At 42.1% G+C, this 21854-nt stretch overlaps 1 protein-coding gene across 1 annotated transcript in view; it reads right to left on the bottom strand.

Annotated features, from left to right (window-relative positions):
- RYR3 (ryanodine receptor 3) overlaps positions 1-21854 on the bottom strand; it is a 524410-nt gene that overhangs the window by 208455 nt on the left and 294101 nt on the right. Inside the window, exons 19-21 of the mRNA XM_081795893.1 lie at positions 16528-16720; positions 5503-5719; positions 197-301 (exon numbers count right to left, since the gene is read on the bottom strand). Coding sequence (XP_081652019.1) covers positions 197-301; positions 5503-5719; positions 16528-16720 — 515 coding nt within the window. The remainder of the gene's footprint in view (positions 1-196; positions 302-5502; positions 5720-16527; positions 16721-21854) is intronic.

Below are 21854 nucleotides of genomic sequence, written 5' to 3'. Positions count from 1 at the left end.
GAGCTGGCCTCCCCCACACCCTTGACTGCGCTTAGATAACTGAGTAAAGCTTGGAGCAAAAGCTACACAGAAGGCGGTAAGAAGGAGCAAGTTTGGGCTCATGCAGTTCCCTTCCTCATTCGAGTCTTTCGAGAACCCTCCCCAGGTGACAAGGCAATCCAATCCTCCTCCCCAGCTTGGCCCCTGAAATGCATACCTTGCCAAAAGTCCAGCCAAGCTCTATTTTATTCATTCCCCAAAGTTCGTGGATGTTTTCAGCCAGTCTATCTCGGATCTTCTCTAGGTGAGGTGGCAAAACCACCTAAAAGGAAAAGGAACAAGTGTGAAATCAGCAGTATACGAACCGGCTGTACTGAAATCTAACATAAAATCTACGTGGATGAGGTGCCGCAGTTGAATTCCCTACACGTCCCCCAGGAGAGGCTGCTTGCAGAGGCTCCTTCCCAAGAGAGGCTGTACGATTCCAAACCACTCTGCTTGACCCAGATGCTTCCAGAGATTCCTTCCTCTCTGGGCTTCCTTTGTCCATCCCTTCTCAGTCTTCTTTGGAGATATTTGTGTTGTGTGCTCTTGACATGTGAATGCTTCCCTGGGCCTCACCTCCCCTCTCTCTATGCTCTTTCCTTGGGAGATCACACCCAGCCACAGATGATCACTCTTAAGTGCGTATGTCTCCAGCCATGGTCTCTCCTGAAGTTCAGACTTACAGTTCCAGCTGCCTGCAGGATTTTCCCACTAAGTAAACCCAATATACCATTCAAAACTGAAATCATTTCTTTCCTTCAAAACCTTTTCTCTTTCTGTTTTTCTCTTTTTGTTCAGTGGTCCACCATTGCTTCGAGTCTAGAAGTCATCCTAGTGTCTTCCCTCTGGGGTATTACTTGGACCCCCAGCCCCATTGGATCAATCACAAAATCAATCATGTTCATTTTTTTAAATGTAGTTTTCACACCCAGCATGGAGTCCAATGTAGGGTGTGAACTCATGACCCTGAAGATCAAGACCTGAGCTGAAATCAAGAGTAGGACGCTTAGCTGACTGAGCCACACAAATGCCTCTGATCGTGTTCATTTTTGAAGCATCTTTTTGAAAGCCTCCCACCTCTAATCACTCAACCTCATTATTTTCTCTTTGGACCATTGCAAGACCCTCACAGTTGGTCCCCCCAACTCCTGACCAATCTACCCTCCGCATTGTGACCAGAGTGAAGAGTCTACAACAATAAAATCACATCAAAACACTTCCTGGGTGTCTGCAAGTGTTCCTTGAACTCCTAAGACACAGACTAGATGTGTTAACCAAGTATTGAGTGTCCTCCTTCAGTTTTTCCACCATGTCCTCACAAACACATCCTTGCCAACCTTTGAAATTACTGCAAAAGATCACACTGTTTCACAGTTGTGTCTTTGCATATGCAGTCTTCACCTTTATCCATTTCCCCAATGATACACATAAAATGTGCGCACACACACACACACACACACACACACACACACACACACACCCCTCTACACCACAGAGCAGATGACAAAGACATTCTCCTAGACCAGGCTCCAGATGGGGGTCTCTGAGCCCTTTTTCCAGCTAGGCTCTATCCTTGGGCCTTGGTCTCAAGACCCCAGTTGGAGAAAGTATCCTGCTAAATCAGTTTGGTGAGAATCCACCACCCTTGATAATGGAACAGCCCTCCACCTACTTCCTTGTCTGATGGAATTTCCTTCTCCCTCACCATCCTCCAGGTGATATCAGATCACTCTGGCCTGCCTACAGACAGAATCCCGGGAGGTCAGTTTAATAAGAATCCATCCCAACCGCTGATGCTTCTCTTAGTAATTTCTCTTCCATTGGCTTTCACCACCTCCCCATCTTGCTCTCCTTGGCTCTAAAGCCCCAGTGGTTCTTGTATTCAGAACCGAGCCCAGATCTACACTGGAGATCCTCTTCCCCTATTTATGTAGCTCCTAACTAAAATCTGTTTTTACTGCTGTAACTGCTGTCCAGCTCTGGTTTTAATCCCCACACCCTCAATATCCATCCTTCTCAATTTAGCTCAAACGTCCCACCTTTGGGAAGTCTTCCCCAGTTACCTTCACGGAGAGTTTCTCCGTATTTTCCTGGCACTTTGCTCATATCTCTCCACAAAGGTCGTACAACTGGGGGCCCAAGTTTTTTCTCCTTTCCTTCCTCCTATGTTTTAAAATTTATTATTACTGCTTCTGCAACAATAACAATAATAGGTCTTATTCCCACGTTAATCCATTGACAACTTTTAAGCAATGGGAGATTTCATATAAAAATTCAGATATCTAGTTTGCTTGGAAGATCACAAACACTGGACCCACACTTTTGCCTGGTAACCATCAGCTGGAGCTGAGAAGCAGTTTCTGAGGGCTTGTGCACTTGACATACTTCACTTCTGTATCACCTGCCTGGCCCTTGCAATGCCCCCTCTATGACAATGGTTATTAGTATTTCCACTATTTACAAAAATCCTGATTTTTTTTTTCTTTTGAGGCATGGTAGCTTCTGGATAAAAATTGCTTTTGGTAGGGGCGCCTGGGTGGCTCAGTCCGTTGAGCGTCCGACTTCAGCTCAGGTCACGATCTTGCGGTCTGTGAGTTCGAGCCCCGCGTCAGGCTCTGGTCTGATGGCCCAGAGCCTGGAGCCTGCTTCCGATTCTGTGTCTCCCTCTCTCTCTGCCCCTCCCCCGTTCATGCTCTGTCTCTCTCTGTCTCAAAAATAAATAAATGTTAAAAAAAAAAAAAATAAAAAATTGCTTTTGGTAAAAAAAAAAAACGTGTATCAAGTAAGTGATGTATATGAGAACATGGAGGAAAATTGCAGGAACATATTTAAACTATGTGTTATAATCACTATTTGGCTTTCAACTAAAGCCATTAAAAAATCAACTTAATGCAATTATAAAAAGGGCAACATTAATAAGTGGCATGATGTTTCAATAAGGAACAAAATGGGGAAAATTATTAGCCAGCAAATTATAACTGTATTTGGGCTTTGTTGGTAAACCCAGAGAATCTGTTTAAACTAGGTTTTCCTTAGGAGATCATGGACTGCAAAGGGATTTCCATGTGGGAGGAACCAATGTGGGAGACAGTGTGGAACAAGGCCTCCACAAGTAACCCCAAATCATAGTTTCAGTGACCTCAATTGGTTACTACCTGGGGCAGAGTAATGCTGGCTTGCTAACTGCCTTAGGGTGTCTGGGGCTGGGCTGCCTGGAGTTGGTCTCCTTTTTGCCTGGGTTCAGCCAGGGGCTGGGATGCTTCAAGCCCTGGGTACTGTTAGTGCCTCAGGACAGGGCTCCAGTCAGCAATATTTGGTCTACAAACTGGTTACCATGCTCCAGGGAAAATGGAGTTGACTATCCATATATATGTTTAACTTCTCCTTTGATAATAATTTCATAGAATAGTAGGTTCTAAAAAATTAGAAGGTCTCCTTCGAGATAATAAATTGTACCTTTCCAAAGAGAACTTCCCTATTATTTGATTTCCTGGGAACAAGTCCCTAGTTCCAAGCTCCATACAAATTCAATTTTGGGTCCGGACATCAAAGGTTTTTCTGGCCTGTTGATTTGTCTGCGATCTTCAATTTTCAAATCTTCAGTTCTGCACGTTTAGACACTCTTTCCACTCTTTGGTCAAGCCCTCCTTCCCACCCTCATCAAAACACCCCCCCCCCCCCGTTTTTTTGAGGCCCACTTCTTCCAGGAAGCCCTTCTTACCACACATTTCTGATTATTTAGTGAGGGGTGGCACAGACAAGTAGGTACCACGTTCATGCTCTTTCCTCACTTGGGCCCTAGTGGCCTTGCATCCATGCAAAAGCTAGTTTCGTTCTTTGGCCCTCAGGCTTTGTATCTAGATTACATAGGAACCAGAGGATCTGATTTCTAGGATCATCTCTGGCTCACAAACTCCTCCCCAGTTTCCCATCAACCTTCTCAACGCCAACTACTTTCAAGGTGCCGCACCAGGCTCTGTGAAGCAGGCAGAGAAATGCTGCTTTACAGTAATTTTTATGGGAATTCACACATGGGAATTTGCTGCAGGAGGTAAGAAGCAAATTCACCAACATGCGCGCATAGCTGAATGTAATAGGGTCACATAAATATTATGGGAAAATAACATGCTGGAGACCTTCTACAGGTCAAAAGAGCTATATTTCCAAAAACTACTAACCCCTTGTGCCTCAGAGACAAGACCCCATTGCATTTATTTTTCCCTAACAATGAGAATAGTGATTTGAATAGCACCAGTGTGGAGGAAATACTCAAAGCTGTTGTTTATGCCCCGTGTCATAAGCTTGTGAGTGTGTCCCTCTCAAAAGAGGCCCTGGAAAGGCAAAGAAAATGTCCGTTTATCAGCACCTTCCCCTCATATATACCACCTCATTTCTTTCAGTTTTATCTCCAACTCTTCTCCTACACACTCCGCCTCCTCCAAGTATCCAGCCACAAGAGAATATTTATCACCACCTCTGTTGTTTTGAAGTTTAAATTCCAGTTAACAGCATAATATTAGTTTCAGGTGTACAATACAATGATTCAACACTTCCACACAACACCTGGTGCTCACCCCAAGTGTAAGCCTTAATCCCCATTACCTATTTAACCCATCCCGCACCCACCTCTCCTCTAGTGACCATCAGTTTGTTCTATGTAGTTAAGAATTTGGTTCTTGGTTTGCCTTTCTCTTTTTCCCCCTTCGCTCATTTGTTTTCTTCATTTCCATGTATGAGGAAAATCATACGGTATTTGTCTTTCTCTGACTTATTTACCTTAGCATAATACTCTCTAGCTCCATCCAGCCGTCCAAATGGCAAGATTTCATTATTTTTATGGCTGAGTAATGTCCCATAATTTGGCTCTTATAGACAATGCTGCTATCAACATCAGGGTGCATGTACCCCTTTGAATTAGCATTTTGGCATCCTTTGGGTAAATATCTAGTAGTGCAATTGCTGGGTGGTAGGGTAGCTCTCCACCTGTCCCTACTTTGTGTTTCTACTTCTAGACCCTTACCCTATTCCTGTTACTTCACCTCTGCATCCCTCCCCATTTAAGCTTAATAAAGGCCCTAGTTGAATTCTAGCCTCACTAACTAGACTTCTAGAAATATTCTAGCCTAACAGGTGTCTCTAGCACTTACTTGTGCATACTGTTCGTTTTGCATTTATTACATTCAGGCTTAAAAAATAGCACATTTGCTTTTTACCTCCTTAAGTGGGTTGTGAATTCCCAGAGAATACTGCATATTTGCACCTGTACCTCACAGGGCCTTGCATGTAGCAAGTGATCAACTTGTCTGGGAAATCCTGAAAGAGCTCAACGTATGCATATGGTGGAAACATGAAAAACAACAGTTGTTCACATCACATGATAATAAAACTGAATGCATGACAGGAATGGTTCAGAGGCAACAGAGAGAGAAGGATTTAGCCCTAGGATTTCATCTGCCTGGGTTGCCTGCTTGAACCTACCTGACTGGTGTCTATGGGGCATGGGATGAAAGAGGCTTGAGAGAGGAACTGGGTGGTACCCAACAGATCTCTAACTCCTTCAGCATCGCGTTTATATTCTTTGACGGGCTCCAATCTCATCTTTTCTTTTGGCAGTAAGGCTTCATAGCAAGGGGCATAGCCAGAGGGAGGCAGGAACTTAAATTCTCCATGACGTCCACCCATCAGGAAACGCACTCTGTACCATTTGGAAAGACCAGGAAGAGAGAGGTTAAAAAGAGAAATCCCAGCCTCGATAAGAGAACATTCAAGATGAACTACCCGTCCCCCGCCCCCAGCAATTATTTTGTGGGAAAGTGCCTGAACTCCGATTCAGTACAACGAACATCCTGAAGTATGCAATAAAGCATTGGGGAAAACTCTCAGTCTATGATCCTCAGGTGACCCATGTCAGCTAAGTTCTTAAAAAAGTTAATTCATACATAAATATCACTAGACTTTAAAAATTACGTTTTTCCTGGGGTGCCTGAGTGGCTCAGTTGGTTAAGCATCCAACTCTTAATTTCAGCTCAGGTCACAATCTTGCAGTCATGGGTCTGAGCCCTACATCAGGCTCCAAACTGAGCTGAGCATGGAGTCTGCTGAAGATTCTCTTTCTCGCTCTCTCTCTGCCCCGTCCCCTGCTCATGTACTCTTTAAAATAAATAATCATGTTTTTCTTTACCCTAGTAGACAAATCATCATTATAAATATTATTACTAGACTATTGAAAAGAGTGGCAGTAATGAGGAGAAGGACATTATTCTCTGACAAGATCATGTTAAAACTACAGCATGAGGACTTCAAATCTTTTTACTTGAGGGACATTACTGACACATCAATTTTTAAGATGCAGGCAAAAGATGAATACCAGAATATTAAGCACAAATGGTATATACGCCAAGTGATACCCTGCAGAGGCTGCAGTTCCCCTAAACAGCCATACGAGGGCGACTCTGAAGAAGCAACAGCAGGCGGTCATAGCCATAGGCAGCCAAATAGGTATGAAGTGTTTGCGCCCTAGGGTACCAGTGCCTTTCTCAGGGGCACCACCACCCTGCTGGCATCCAGGCCTGACACTCTAGTCCACTCCAGCAGTGCCTACAGGGACCTCCCAGAAGGGGGAGACACACTTGGGGGCTCACAGTGATGCAGGCACTAAATTTCCAGTATACTGAAGTCTTTCCATGTTAATTCAGCATCTGGCTGCATTTTAGCCTTATATATATATAGGTTCGGTTAGGGTTATAGGTACACCCCAAAGCTATCCCTGCAAGGAGGAGAGGGTGAAAGTGAACTATTTCAAAACGATACTTTATATTCTCCTAGGTTTGTAACAAGAAAGAGAGCTTTAGCAGATCAACTTTAACTTAATGAGAAAATATGACCACAGTTTTAAGTAATTAAAACATGATGGGGCGCCTGGGTGGCTCAGTCGGTTAAGCGGCCGACTTCGGCTCAGGTCATGATCTCGTGGTCTGTGAGTTCGAGCCCTGCGCCAGGCTCTGTGCTGATAGCTCAGAGCCTGGAGACTGTTTCAGATTCTGTGTCGCCCTCTCTCTGACCCTCCCCTGTTCATGCTCTGTCTCTCCCTGTCTCAAAAATAAATAAAACGTTAAAAAAAAATTAAAAAAAAAATAAAACATGAAAAGATATGTAGCCCTGCAGGGTCAACACTAATATCACACAGGAAAAATCAGTATATACACATAGCCTCTGCATGCAACCCTTACACCCTCTTCCCTCCATTTAACAACGAGTGATCGAACCCATGTGACTTGCTGTTCTTTGCACTGGAGACTTGGCAACGAACAAAGACTACAGTGTCCCTGGTGTCACAGAACAGGGATCCAACTAGAAAAACAGTCATAATTACTGATTGGGAGATATCGAGGAAGGAATAAAGAGGGCGATGTGAAATAACTCAGGAAAGAGGGGAGGCTCCTAGACTGGAGTCAAGGAAGGCCTCTCTGAGGAAGAAACATGAGTTAACCCTGTGGACTAAAGAGGAGCTAAGGAGTTTAAAATCTGGAAGAGCATTCTAGGCAGAGGCATGACATGTGCCAAGGTCCTGAGGCAGGAAAGAGCTTGGGTGCAGAGCCCAAGGGGCATGAGGTGAGGTGGGAGGGTGCGGTGCTAGATCAGGTAGGGTCTGTGAGTCATGGCAAGAAGATGAGATTGTATTCCAGGCAGGAAGCTTCTGAAAGACTTTAAAAAGAAATACAAGACTCTTCTAGCTGCTGTATGTGGACAGGTTAGCAGACCATTTAGCGAGTATTTGGAGGCACCAGACACCCAACTAGTCATGGTGGGAGGTGAGGATAATCGGTTGAGCCAATGTGATGATGGACAAAATGGAAAGCAAAAGCCAGATCCCATCTTTGTTTTGAAATGAGGACAGTTAGGGACTGCTGAGGGAGTGAGGGCATGTTTGCAGGGGGCTGAGATATGTGGCAAAGGGTTATGACCTAGCAAAGCCCTCACAGCAAGACTCTCCACCAGGCCTCAGTTTCTTTAACTAGAATGTTCTGGTAGGGCAGCCTTGCAAGAGAGTCTCAGTGTTGGCTGAGTAATCATGACTGTGGAAATAGCCTAATTATGAAACTGGAAAATAAAACTCTTTCCAAGTGGGAGACATTAAAGTTTTTTTTTTCCTTCCCAATACAAACAAATTCTTTATCCAAATAGCATTTTAAACAATGCTGTTTTAAAATTAATTATAGAAATCATAGGACATCTCCCACTTTCCCATTTTCAAGTACTAAACAATGATATAGAATTAGAACCACAATTGTCCCTTGTGGATGTTCCTACATTAAACGTTACGTAACGGGGCATGCTATATGTGTATTAAGAATATGAACGATGACATTAAGACAAAATTGAGTCATTAGCCTGAAATGTTACTAATTTAGTGAACCTTCAGGAAATAATGACTAAGCCTTGAGATTATTGGTTGAGAACTTCCCGATTCAACTGAAACACAGCAGATTGTGTTACTGACATATTGAAACTGTGGGATAGAACTAGAGCTTTTTGAGCAAAAAAGAGAGTGTAGGACATTTTTTTTTGCCTCCCTCTTCTCCTTGAGCATCCTTCCTGTGAGAAGCTGAATGCCCAGGAGCTTGTACAGCAAGGGTATGAGTATTCTTTGTTACTCACTAGTGAACAGATTCCAAGAACAAGTAAATGATCTCCTATGAGGTCTTCTGGCTGGACTTAATTATTCATGAGCTATCTTGCCAGCTCTGTTTAGTGTTAAAATTTCTCTTACATTTTAAAATCTGCCATCATCTTCTGGATAGAGAGCAAATCAAGAAAGCACAGAGAACATAAGGAAAACCATTTCTGGTTTTATATTCCGTTATTAAAAAGAGAATAATTCGGTTATAAATCTTCATCTCATCTCCTCTGATGGCCACAAAAACAGTAAAAGGAAAAATGTACATAACCAGAAATTAGTGTGTACTGTTCACTGAAGCATTTGTCTCCAAACATCATTTCCACTGTCTTCAGTGGGTGGAAGGAGTGGTCCTGGGTTGCTTCCAAAGACCTGCCAGACAGAAGCCCTGCTCTCCAGCAGGGACTGGACAAGACCTGTGCCAGGTACACCCACGGTCCATGGCTCCTTCCCTCACTACCCGCAGTGCCTGGGAAGGGCTCCAACAAACGAGCACTAACAGTGGTGGTCCTCCTCATACCTCTCTCCGCGAGATCCAGACTGACCACGTCAAAGGAAATACCCAGAGATAAAATGCAGGGTTGAAGGGGATAATCAAAAGAAATGCCTGCAACCCACTTTAATTATCTGAAGATATTAAAATGGGATTCCCCCTCTTAGAGTTTTAGCAGAGGTCCCAAAGGCAGATAAATCAGAGGATGCCAGTATTTTCACATCCTGAAGTGAGATGCTGGATCCACTATGAAGATCCATCCAAAAAGTTATGAAACAAATGCAGCTGTAGTCTACCAGGTGCCTGCACCCTGATAAGAAAGGTAAAGAATTCATTTGGAGAGAACTGTCAGGGAGAACAGGCAGGGAGTTCTCTCCTATCTGAAGTCAAATGAAGAGTGCTTTAAGAACTATTCAGAAGCTTTCAAGTGTCCCCCTGGAATCTAGTGAGGGACATGTTTGCCCGGTGACAGGCAGAGAGGGAGACAGAGAGTGAGAGAGAGCACGAGCGGGAGAGTGAGCGAGCGAGAGTTGACCTCAAGGGAAAGAGCTCCCTTCTGCTCAGGGCGGGGCCAAGGACTGTGTTCCTGGAAGGCCAGACTCCACAAATGAGTCAGCTGTCAGCCATCTCAAAAGGAAGTATGCCCCAAGAGGCAAATGACTGATCAGAGATCAGAAAGGAGGTGAGCAGGGGAGGTGGGAGGCCCCGTGTGCGGGGAGGGAAACGTATGTAGAATAGGGCTTGGGGTCAGCCAGAAGCAAGCAGCCAGCACAGGTGGTGAAGCCTGTGTAAAAAGAACTGCAGGGAGATGCTTCGAGATGCTCCAGGCTGAGGCTCCAAGGAGACCACAAAGGCCTCAAACATCAACTGCATACAAATCTGAGTTACCTTCTAGCCAAATAGATGGGATTTTCATATGGCCGAGAAGACTGTTCTTATTCTTAAAAGGGGCAATAAAGGTTACAGAACGGGCAGAAGGGCTTATCCAGCGCCAGAAGTCCAGAGCATGGATGTAGAGGGTAGCAAGAAAACAACAGAGTGACAAATAACTAGTCTATTTCTTTTCATAAATCTGGCATCTGGCGCTGAAGGTTTATCATTTAAATCCTTTTTCCAATTAGGATGTAAATCTCTCTTCTCTAGGTGTTATTCTTCCCTGCTTCTTGGGTTCCACTGAATCTCCCAGCCTCAGAAAATGTTAAATTTAAAAAAAAAAGGTAATTTGAGAATTGAGTTCATTCAGATTCATTCTTTTTGATCCTTGGATTTTTCTCTACATTAATGGATTTTCAAATCAACTTAATTAATCAATTTAATCTCTTTGACTAAAGCACCTGTTATCTTCTGGAATTCTTCCTAGAACTCAGGACATTCCATCAGCTCTTAAAGGCGGTTTTCCTCCTAAAGTGATTAGAGTAAGCGGGTCCTTAGATTCTTCTGCCTCCAACATGAGCAAAAGCTTCCATAAGAGTCTCCAGGGAGTACTGAGATTTTTGGGAGATGTGGGGGAATTTTTTATTTACTTGACTGATTTTGAAAACAGAGAAAATTGTATTGAAAAATCCCTGCTAGCATTTTCAATTCAGCCTTTTGAGATTTAGACATTGTGGCTTTCCCATTTGCAGAAGGGACCAGACTACCTATTACAAGTTCCCAGATTCGAAAGACGGATCCACAAATAAAAACAACACAGTAAAAATCAAGACACGGCTTTGTTATGCTCCAGAAGGATGACTAGGTTTCCTTATCCACGGCTTACTAGCAAACGTGCGACGTCACTTGAGTCTCTCTTCCTGAATATCTCATTACTCTCATCTGCTAGTGAAGCTCTCCCAGACAGCGGGGAAGGTGTTCCAAAGAAGAAAAGGATACAGGCTGTGGTTAAGAGGACAAAGAATTAATGAGCTTTGGCTGACCTGAATTCAACTCGTAAGTCGTGATTCATAACCGCATCCTCTCGCTAAGACGGGAAAACAATCTGAGTTATGTATGTTCCCACATTCATCTTTCCTTCTGGCCAGTGTTTGATGAAAGCCCAGGGCAATCATCATGTTCTCCACAGAAGTGTATTTATCTCAGTAATAATTTCCACAGCATTGACCACAGCAAGCTGGAAATAGCTAAGCTGTTGGTTACCTGAATTTTAGCCAAGGCTGGTGGATACCAACAGAAAACAAACAGCAACCACAAATACCAACCACCTTTGGATATTGTTGCTTTTATAAATTAGCAAGGGCCGGTAACAGAGCTATGTCAGACCGTTAAAATAGATCTCTGGGAAGTTTAACTATGTCTATAAAACATATTCTACTACAGCGATGAACTCATCCATTTTCTGAGAAACAAAAAGTTATCACCCAAATCACGATATCACTATACGTTTCACTATACGTCGTGGCTTCCGCGTCATGTTCTCCACGTGCTTCACGCCATGACGCCATATTGCAGGGAGAGACTGCCTTTTAATGAGGGCTTGCTGGCATTTAAGTAAGTCAACCTTTTGGGTGGTCTGCAAGGTACACATGCCTCATCCTAAATTCTGTCCTATAACAAACTGTGTTGTCACACTAAGGGCCTACTGCATGGATAGTATCCACACACAAACCCCACGGAGAAGAAACCTAAGGAGGCACATTCATAATAGTTAGAAAAGAGAGCACATATTGATTTGTGGATTTTGTTAGTAATTACTCATGCTGCCTTTGACTTCACTGTGGATAAATCTAATTGAAAAAGATTTTTTGCTCTTCAGTGACTGCTTACAGGGACATCTTAATCAGGTATTATTAACAACATAGTTTGTAACTATACAAATAATTATGGGGTCACAAATTCATGACTGTGACCTCAGTAAAGACCAGTGAATAGGAGGAAATGGGGCTGTAAAAGAGAAATCGAATTTAGAAGCCACACCAAAGTTGAAAATAAACATGAGAGACAATTCTGAATGCTTCTATGACAGGAGAAGGACCTCTTTCTAGAATGGCATAATCTTGTACCCTGCTGGAAGAGACACAATACAACCAAGCAAGTATTCTACTTACTATATTGGTAAAATAGTAATTTCAATTGTCATAAATAAACACACACACACACACACACACACACATTTTATAGGAGAAACAAAGTTTTGTTCTTGTAGTTTTTGAATTTACATTGTGGGGAGTAGTATGATCCTTCAACATGTAGCACTGCTTTCAGTGGGTCTCAGCATTTCTGTTCTGCCTTCCTCACCTTGACCACTCACGATGGAACTTGGCACAGGACCGAGGACCAGAGGACTCAGTCGCCTAATCAACTGTGTTATTCAACATATTTAATTTCAGTGAGATACTTTAATTAATTTGGAATTAACATCTTGGTTTCTCTCTCGCTTTCTGCACAGCCGAGTGAAAGTAGTATAGAGAGACTTCTGAGTTTCAGCACCAAATCCTAGTTTACCAGTTGATGTAAGAGTAAGTACTCGTATACTGATCCTCTTTGCTCACAAATAAAAATCAGTCCATTGGCTACTCTTCAACACAAGACCAGCACTGGGAATGACTGAAGACATCATATAAGGGGCTGAATGTACTTCAGTAAAATGTATTTCCCAAATGTGCAGGCAATTCCATCTCTCTTCAGATCATATTATGTTCTGAGAACCAAAGACAGGAATATATCAGAGGTGACATTTTCCTGAGAGAAAGGAGGCCTGAAAGACATCAAGTCCCAGTCATTAGCTTACCACTAATTCAGGTGCTTTAAGCAAGAGGCTTTCATAGCTAAGGTAACAACTTTTCAAATCAACACATCTGGACCCTTCAGTTTCTTAAATTCTCTTACCAGTTTTGTGCCTTATAAATGGGTTAGACAACTCATTTTTCCTACCCTGGAACTTTGCTTCTCTTTTTCCTGGGCACTCAGAAGGCTGCATGCCCTGCTGTCCCAGACAGGAGATGCTAGAACCATCTTCTACATGTGGATACGGTGGAGTCGCCCATTTCTTTACCTGCCAGCTGCAGTTCTTTGCCAAGAGATTTCAGTTTAAGTCCTCACCAAAAAATAAATAAATAAATAAATAAATTCACATACTTAAAAATCCTATCTCATTTCTCTGAAGGAGACTGGATGGATGAGTTCATGATTAAAAATCATTAGGCAACATACAAGATTGGATGTACTGATCTCTAAACACAAACTACTTAGATACCATTAAGCCGGCACACTAAAAAAGATCCTTTTCTCCAGAGATCTGACTTCTAGCTAAGCCCTTGTCTCAGATGAGATGCTTGAGAAGTAGGTGTACTTGCCTTGAAAATAAGTAAAACCCAGCGAGTGGGATGTGGTCAAAACCAACAGAGAAGGGAAGGGCAGTGATGCTGGGTGACCAAGGCCATTAGCTACCTAGGCCAGCGTGGTCCTGAGAAGTGACTGCTCAGAGTTATCTTGTTTCTCTGAAGAAGGTACTGAGTCAACAGGTGGATGACCCAAACGCTGTTACATCATATGTAGATTTCTGCTCATTCTCTTTCTTCCTGGGCAATCAAGTGGGGAGGATGTACAGTGGAACATGTGCTGGTTCTCCCCCGACTGCCAGGGGTCTCTGTTCCAATCAGTTCTCTTTGGGCTTACAGTGTCTCTGTCTTTCAATAATGCTCCTGGTTTTCTAAATGCTTCTTATGGATATCAACGAAGAATGGGATGTTATGCCACGCTTAAAACGGGAGAACTGGAATGAAATTCTAATGGGTATGTCCTCAGCAGACAGAAACACAGATAAAGAACTCACAACTCTAGAATACAGTCCCTGGAGCGGACACAAGATTCGTTGGCTTGCAACAGTGCTGAGTAGATTTGCAGCCCTAGTAAGGTTTTACTATCATTGTTCTCCTTTTGTTAAAAGAATCTCAAACAATGGTAATGTTTAATTTAAATTTATTATATCCATCGACATCAACATGTTTATAAATATGTATATGTACTGAATACTGTATCACTATGTGTGCAAACATACATTAGCTTATGTGTATGTTGCATATCTATATATGTGTATACATACCATGTGTATTTGCATATCTGTGTCAAATTCCCAAGGTTCAATATCATTTCCAAAGGATAATTCTTTATTTCTAAATTATTTAACTGAAACAGAACTGAAATTTCATCCTCTATTAGAAAAATATATCAGCATGTCTTGCTTTATCAGTCTACCTGAGGTGCTGAGGACTATCACAGTGCTATCACTTTGGAAATCCATCCCTCAGATGCTCGCAGCTCTGAGATGGCATCTTTGTGGTCCAAGCTCTAAGTGTCTGCTCTCTACAACTCCCCTCCTTTTATGGCCCTTTCCAAGGGCTTCAATGGAAACCAGTTTGATTCTAACTGTGTTGATTCTAGTTTTCCACTCATTCTATTGTAATCTCTTTAATAAGCAGGGATCGAGAACGATTAAGAAAATCTTGGGGAAGAAGAGTCACAATGGGGTCTGTCTTGTCTTGACATTAAAATATATTGTCAGACTAAAATAATTAATACAGCATCCAACTGGTATAAGGAAAGGGGCAGAGCAACAAACACACTAGTTAGCCATAGTATGTAGAAAACAGCTTGTATAGTATAAATCCAATTTAGTGTAAAAATATTCGGATGTATGAATAAAAAGTTAATAGGGTTGTCTCCAGGTTGTGCAATTTTGGGTTCTTGGTTATTTCCTTGATTTACATTATTTTTGTAAAAGGGAAAAACAAAGAAACGACAGGAAAATAAAGCTAAGTGTGAAAATGTAAATCGCAAACTCGGAAAAAAGATTTGAAACGAATAAGGCAGTATTTTAAATAGTCTTAACATACAAAACATTGAAATTCATACCTGATAGGCAAAGAACATAAAAAATGTTGGGTTGAAATACTATCTAAGAACCGTAAGCATTAAAAATGCTTAACCACACAAGTAATCAAATAAATAGAAAATTAAAACTTTAAGTTACAATTTTCTCAAATTAGCAAAGATTAAAAATAACCCATAACAGTAAAAGTTAATGAAGACTCAATCAGTTGGGCTTTCCCATATGTTGCTTTAAATGATACTACAAGGCCCAAATCCTTTATCTGAAATCTGGAGTTGTGTTTCAGACTTTAGAATTCTTTAGATTTTAAAGAAAGTATACATATTATGTATTAAATACAACCTCTAGACAGGTGAGGGGCTGTACCCCTTAATCAAACACACTAATATTTCTAGAGTTAAGCTTGTAAATATTCAAAAGAAGAGGAATAAATGAAAGATTAAAAGCAACCTCATTTCTGTTGATGACAGTTTTGACAACAAAATGAGTTTAGGTCAGACTCTGTGGTGAAATGAGTTATGAAAAAATTCATGGGTTTCAGAACTGAGCCACCCAGGCACCCCTACAAATTTAGACTTTAAAAACTTCATAGCTTTTGACCTACTTCTAGGAAGAACTTAACAGATATGCAGACAAAAGAGTTATGCTCAAGGATGTCCATCATAATTTTATTTATAAAGATAAAAATGGAATTAGCACAAAAGACTAACAATAAAGTAATGGCTATATTATGGGACAACCAAATAAAAGGATATTATATGGCTATAAAAATTGTTTTTGAGGAGGATCCTTAAGGAGTCAGGAAAAGGCTCATTATGTATGGCTGAATGGAAACTAAGGAAGACATAAAACTTCATATTGAGTGTGATGTCAATTAACAAAGCCTCATGGGGTGCCTGGGTGACGCAGTCAGTTGAGCGTCTAGCTCTTGATTTTGGCTCAGGTAACAATCCCAAAGTTGTGGGATCGAGCCCCACGTTGGGCTCCGTGCTGAGCGTGTAGCATGCTTAAGATTCTCTCTCTGCCCCTCTCTCCTGCTCACGTTCTCTCTCAAAAAAAAAAAAAAAAAAAGAAAAAGAAAAAAAAAACTCCCAAAATGTGTAGAATAAAAGACTTGAAACTAATAGCAGAGATTATAGTTACACGTTGGGATTGTGACGTTGTTTTATTTAGAACTGTATCTTATAAATTTTTAATAATGAGGATGTCATTTTTAAAACAATTATTAAAACAAGCATCTACATAAGATTGATGTTATTCATCTTCTTATTTGAAGACATTACAAAACCCTTGGTGGTAGGTAGGTATTCAATGACTATCTACGGAGTCAGTGATTCTGGATTGCTTTCCTGCTTTCACCATCATTTTGGCAGGGGAGGGGGGGTGGGGGGCAGTCTGGCTTATGGTGTGGAAGTCGTAAGGGACACTCCCTTGCTCCCTGGCTCACACGAGTGGTGGGGAGGTGGGCTAACAGCCACTCCCCATGAAATCACAGCCATCACTTACTTGACACCTGCTGAGAAGCTCACCACAGGGAAGAAGAGCCCATCTGTGTTGAAGTTCTCAAACATCCCCTGCACAGGCTGCCCGTTGATGCGGAAAGAGATGCTGGGCACCCCGAGGTCGAGGCAACAGCTTACCACGTCGTCTGATCTCAGGAGGTGCTGGTTGATGGAGGCCACGGCTCTGGGTATGCGGCCTGGTGAGCAAAGAACAAGAAGGCATTGTGGGACTCTAGAGAAGGCTCTCACAGTGGGAGGTGGGGAGGTATGATGGCACACAGGAGGTCTGGATATGCTCCTGCATTTGCAATTCAACTTGGCTTTCCCAGTGTGAGGGGAGCAGTGAGAAATGATTTCCGGAGCTTGTGAGTGGGCAGCCCAAAACGAGAGGAGTCTCAGAGGAAACTGAAACTGCCAGGAATGAGAACAAACATGAATTCAACCCCCTCAGTGTGTGTTCAGATTCTGGCCCGGTGTCTGAATTCACGAACAGATTGCTTTGCTGGTTGTGGGTCCTGCAGTGTGAGGGCGCGTGTGTGCGTGGGTTTACTCTCAGATGCCCAAAGATCTTGCCCTCTTCCATTTCCTGTAAAAGATATGGCCACTCTGGCACTGGATGCAGGAGCCATCAAAGTGAGTAACAGCAAGGTCATCCAGCCATTAAACTATGCAGCATAGTTTACTTGTTTTAAAGAATTCTATTAGTTCATATAAGCAGTGAAACAGAGGGTCAGTTGTACACTGTGTTGATGATTTTCGTCATTACTGTGTATCTATTTAATAGGATGATTTATCATTGTCTGACCTAACTTACAGTCATGAGAAAATCACCTCTCGGGATTTTTGTGTCACACCATCTCATTCTGGAAGTTCTAAAAGCAAATTATCCTAACTCCCTCACCCATCTCCCTACCACGGTTACAATTCTATTGGCAAGAGAGCAATGAAGAGGCAGAATTTAGGTATTAAAATGGACTTTCAGGCAACAAAAATTATAAAAATGTATCTTATTTTTTGATGACAGAATACATATTCATTATAAATGTTCATTATATACAAAAATATAAACAAAGAAAAAAATGTAACTCAATAAAAAATGCTTCCACTTTCACACACACATACACACTTTTCATCCATACTAGGATTCTGTGGGTTTTGTGACTTTTCTCTACCTATTGTATTGTAAATATCTGATTGTATAATGGAATATTCACTAGAAACTGCATTTTAATGGCTTCATCATATGCCATAAGGTAATTAAAAACCCCCTTACGATGGGTACGTGAGTTGTTTATAAATTTTGTATGCACATCTATACTATATAATCTTTCTAATCTCAGCTATGAATTATTTAATGTTTCCAGTGGTTAATGCTATTCTAGTAGGTTCTAAATTAAGTGGTGGATTTTAAAATAGCGAGGGGCACCTGGGTGGCTCAGTTGGTTAAGCAGCCGACTTTGGCTCAGGTCATGATCTCAGAGCTTTTGAGTTTGAGCCCCGCGTCGGGCCCTGTGCTGACAGCTCAGAGCCTGGAGCCTGTTTTGGATTCTGTCTCTGTCTCTCTCTCTCTCTCTCTCTCTCTGCCCCTCCCCAGCTGTCACTGTCTCTGTCTCTCTCAAAAATAAATAAACATTAAAAAAATTTTTTTTAAATAGTGAAACTACTACACTATCCTTAATAAAAAAATATATACTAAGTATCTCCTTCTGGTTATTGTGGGCAACTGACAAAACCATATTGTATTTCCCCCCACCCTTGTACAAACGTGAACGAGACTCTACGTGGTACCAGATACCAGACTGCGGATCAAGGACTGAAGACCCAGTTCCTGCTCCTAATAAATCCATCATCTGGTGGGAAATAAACATTCAAATAAAGAATTACAATTCAGTCTAGTTAATGGAATGAAGGTGTACACAAGGTGATGCTTCTAAGATACAGGAAGGTGCCAAATCAGCCCAGGAGCATGGGACAAGAGTCAAAGATCCACTATATAGAAAAGACTACTTCTTATAGAAGAATAGTTTATACAAAAGGATGGAGGAGACCTACCTGTGTGTGGCAGGTGTGGGGATGGATAGGAGCTTGGGGAGTAGATGCAGAACAAAGCCGGACTGGACATACAACTTGGATTGTTTGCACCACACACAAAATAACGTACGCAAGGCACATAAGCCTGAGACAGCCCCAGACTCGGTTTTTGTAACCTTGTTTCATTCCTGAGAATGAGGAACAGGTTCCTTTAAAACACAGCAATCTAAGCCAAATTCTAAGACTGCAGAGGTTTGACACCTTTCCAATTTCTCTGAGGATACCGAGGGCTCTTGGTTCCTTTTATGGAGTTGAGGTATCCCAGGTCCCAATTATCTTTTCTCCCTTATCATAATCAAGTCTGTTATGAAAGGAATCTATGATATTAAAACTGAGCCAATCTTGCTACAACGGTCTCATTCTCAGTATTTCTTATTTTCACATTAAAAACCAATCTTTTCTGCTTCAGTTGTTTCTTTCTCCTTTAGTTTAACTTCTGGATAATATCACTGTAGTCATTTGAAAAAAAAATCCCAAGAGATTTCTGTGAATTTGGGAAAACCAAGAAGCCACTGAAACGCTCGGTTGGTCAACTAGCTTTATTTTTTTCAACGTTTATTTTTGAGAGAGACAGAGACAGAGCGTGAGTGGGGGAGGGTGCACAGAGAGAGAGAGAGACAGACAGACAGACAGACATGGAATCTGAAGCAGGCTGCAGTCTCCAAGCTGACCGCACAGAGCCCGACACAGGGCTTGAACACATGAACCACGAGATCATGACCTGAGCCAAAGTCGGACGCCCAACCAACTGAGCCACCCAGGCGCCCCGGTCAACTAACTTTCAAGGTATTCAGATCCTTGCTGGCTAAAAATACAAATGAGAAGGTCCTTTACTGTTCTGAGACTCACATAAACTAGGACAAACTGACAGTGTTGAATTGTGATGCCAGCGCCCTCTCGTCCTAGCTGCTCAAAGTGCACTGTTGGCTTCCCTGCCGGCCAGAGCCTCGGCCAGTAAAGACAGAGAGCAGCTTTCACGAGGGATACTCTTCATCTACAGCAGTGCTTTGATGCCATCGGAAGCTGAGTTCCAAGCTTTATTTAGCCCTTAAGATGCCATAGTTGCCAAGTGCCTTCCCGAAGAATGGTAGCCGAGAGCATTTCTCCTGTCTAGTTCCCTCCCTTGGTGGAAAACCACAACCAGGATGAGCAATTATACCCTTGTGGTAAACACCACTGCCTTTTACAAAACTCCTTTATTCTAAAAGAATGGGCACCGAGTAGAAGATCATCAGTAGGCCAAGTGAAATCATCGTTTGAGCCTATTTTTAAAACATATGCAGAATACAGAGTTGGGACTGATACTATCCAGAAACTAAAGGGAGACAGTGGATAATTACTGGATAGGAAGCATGTACTTAGTGATTACTTACAGCAATGGTTTGGGAAGTCTATTGGAACAAAAAAACCCCATTTCATACAATATTCATGTTATAAAATATCATCTGATAAGGTATATTTAGTTTTAAAATGGGAGCAGTGTGAAGGTTCTCAAACTAGAAAACAAGGGAATTGTGCAATGGCTTTTACACACTGTTTTATAAATCTGTTCTCATCTACAAGAAGAAATCTCTAACCCCATGAGGGCTTTCAAGGCTCCAAATGATTCAGAAGGGTCCTGTACCCCACATTTAAACAACATACTTGTCCTTTAAATTGCTCTGTAGTGAGGTGGCATTGTGGTAGGGAGCAGAAGCGGATCACAGAGGGCTGAGTTCAATACCAAGTCTTTGTCTGTTACCTGAAGCTGGGCATGTAATTTTACCAGAAAATCAGATTCCACCTCTATAAAATGGGTACCGTGTTGCCCACACTATTGTTGTTAAGAGTTGTTTGTAAGGTACCGTAATTATTCCCAGGACTTCAATGAAACAAATGACTGATGTCCTGTATGCCACTCAAAAGGTTTAGCATGTAGCAATAACTAGGCATTTCTAGAACCAGACTCTCTGGGCTAGAGTCCTGGCTCTGTCACTTACTGTGTGACCTTGGGCAAATCACTTACCTTTGTCAACTCAAGTTTCTTCATCTGTCAAGTGAAAATAGCGTCATGAGATTGTTTGAGTTTTGGATGATTTATTCCCTAAAGAGGGATTAGAAGCGTGCCTGACACATCATAACCCACACTAAGTACTATTATTGCTTTTGTTTCTGAAGCTCTAGAAACTTTAATTACTAGGTTAACAGTAGAGAAGAATGCCAGAATGCTGTAGGAATGTCTTTGGTATTATGATGAAAAAATAACACTATGGAGAATCATGGCATTGAGGGCTGAGTCCAGAAAGAGACTCGAAAAGTCACTGTATTGAGTTAATAAAAATGAGTAAGACCCTTTTGTGAAGAGAATGCTCAAAAATAGTCACTTTCAAGTATGTTTCACGTATGTGACCCTTTAGAACAACCAACAGAAGGGCTAGTCCATAGAAAGAAAAGCAAAGGAGTTACAAAGTCTAAGTCTCTAAATCCTAGCCACAGCCCACCCAAACAGGCTGGGGAGTCCTGTAGCCTCTCTTTGTCTGAATAAACTGCCCCTGGCTCAGAGGCCTGGGCCTACCTTAAGGTCCCAGGAAGATCAGAAAGGCCATTCCAAAGCAGCATTGTAAGATAAAGGAAAATCTCACTTTATCATAGGCTGCACATCTTCAAATTGACCCAAGGACACATTCCTGCAGGATTTAGCCTCTTCTGATGAGTAATGTAGGCAACTGATCAGCATTTCCACTGCCCAAGGCACTGCAGAATTTGGCACTATCATGCAAACACAAACACTCTGGCATTCGGAAGGAGAGAGGATCCAAACACGTAGAAATGCTGGTGTTCTTTAGCCACTCCTTGGGTCCTCTTCACAGAGCAGTAGCAGGGCTGGAAGGGTCTGAGTCACAGTGGGGTGTGCCTCCACAGCTCAGGGCTGGGACTCATCTCAGGAGGGAGACAGGTAAAGACCCTCTCATACAAATGCGATTGTTGAGCTAAATGATTTAAATGTTTAAAAAGCCAGACATCATAATAAATCAGGAAATGCAATTTTACCCCATTCATTTCCTGCATCACTTATCACTCGGGAAGGTAGATTCCTCTGCTTATTCCAACTGCACAAGGGGAAAAGGTATTAAAAGGGAAACGTAGACAGATTTCTTTCTGTGAAACTGTCCTCCCAGCCAGGAACATACTACAGGCAGCTCTGAGTCGAATTCATCCCAATGGCAGCCCCAAAAGGCTACATGAAGGCTATGTCAGGAG

Source organism: Panthera onca, chromosome B3 (genome assembly GCF_046562875.1).
Source record: "Panthera onca isolate mPanOnc1 chromosome B3, mPanOnc1 haplotype 2, whole genome shotgun sequence".
NCBI classification, from domain to species: domain Eukaryota; kingdom Metazoa; phylum Chordata; class Mammalia; order Carnivora; family Felidae; genus Panthera; species Panthera onca.
The sequence above is the reverse complement of the archived record's forward strand: the minus strand, read 5'-3'. Positions and strand labels throughout refer to the sequence as shown.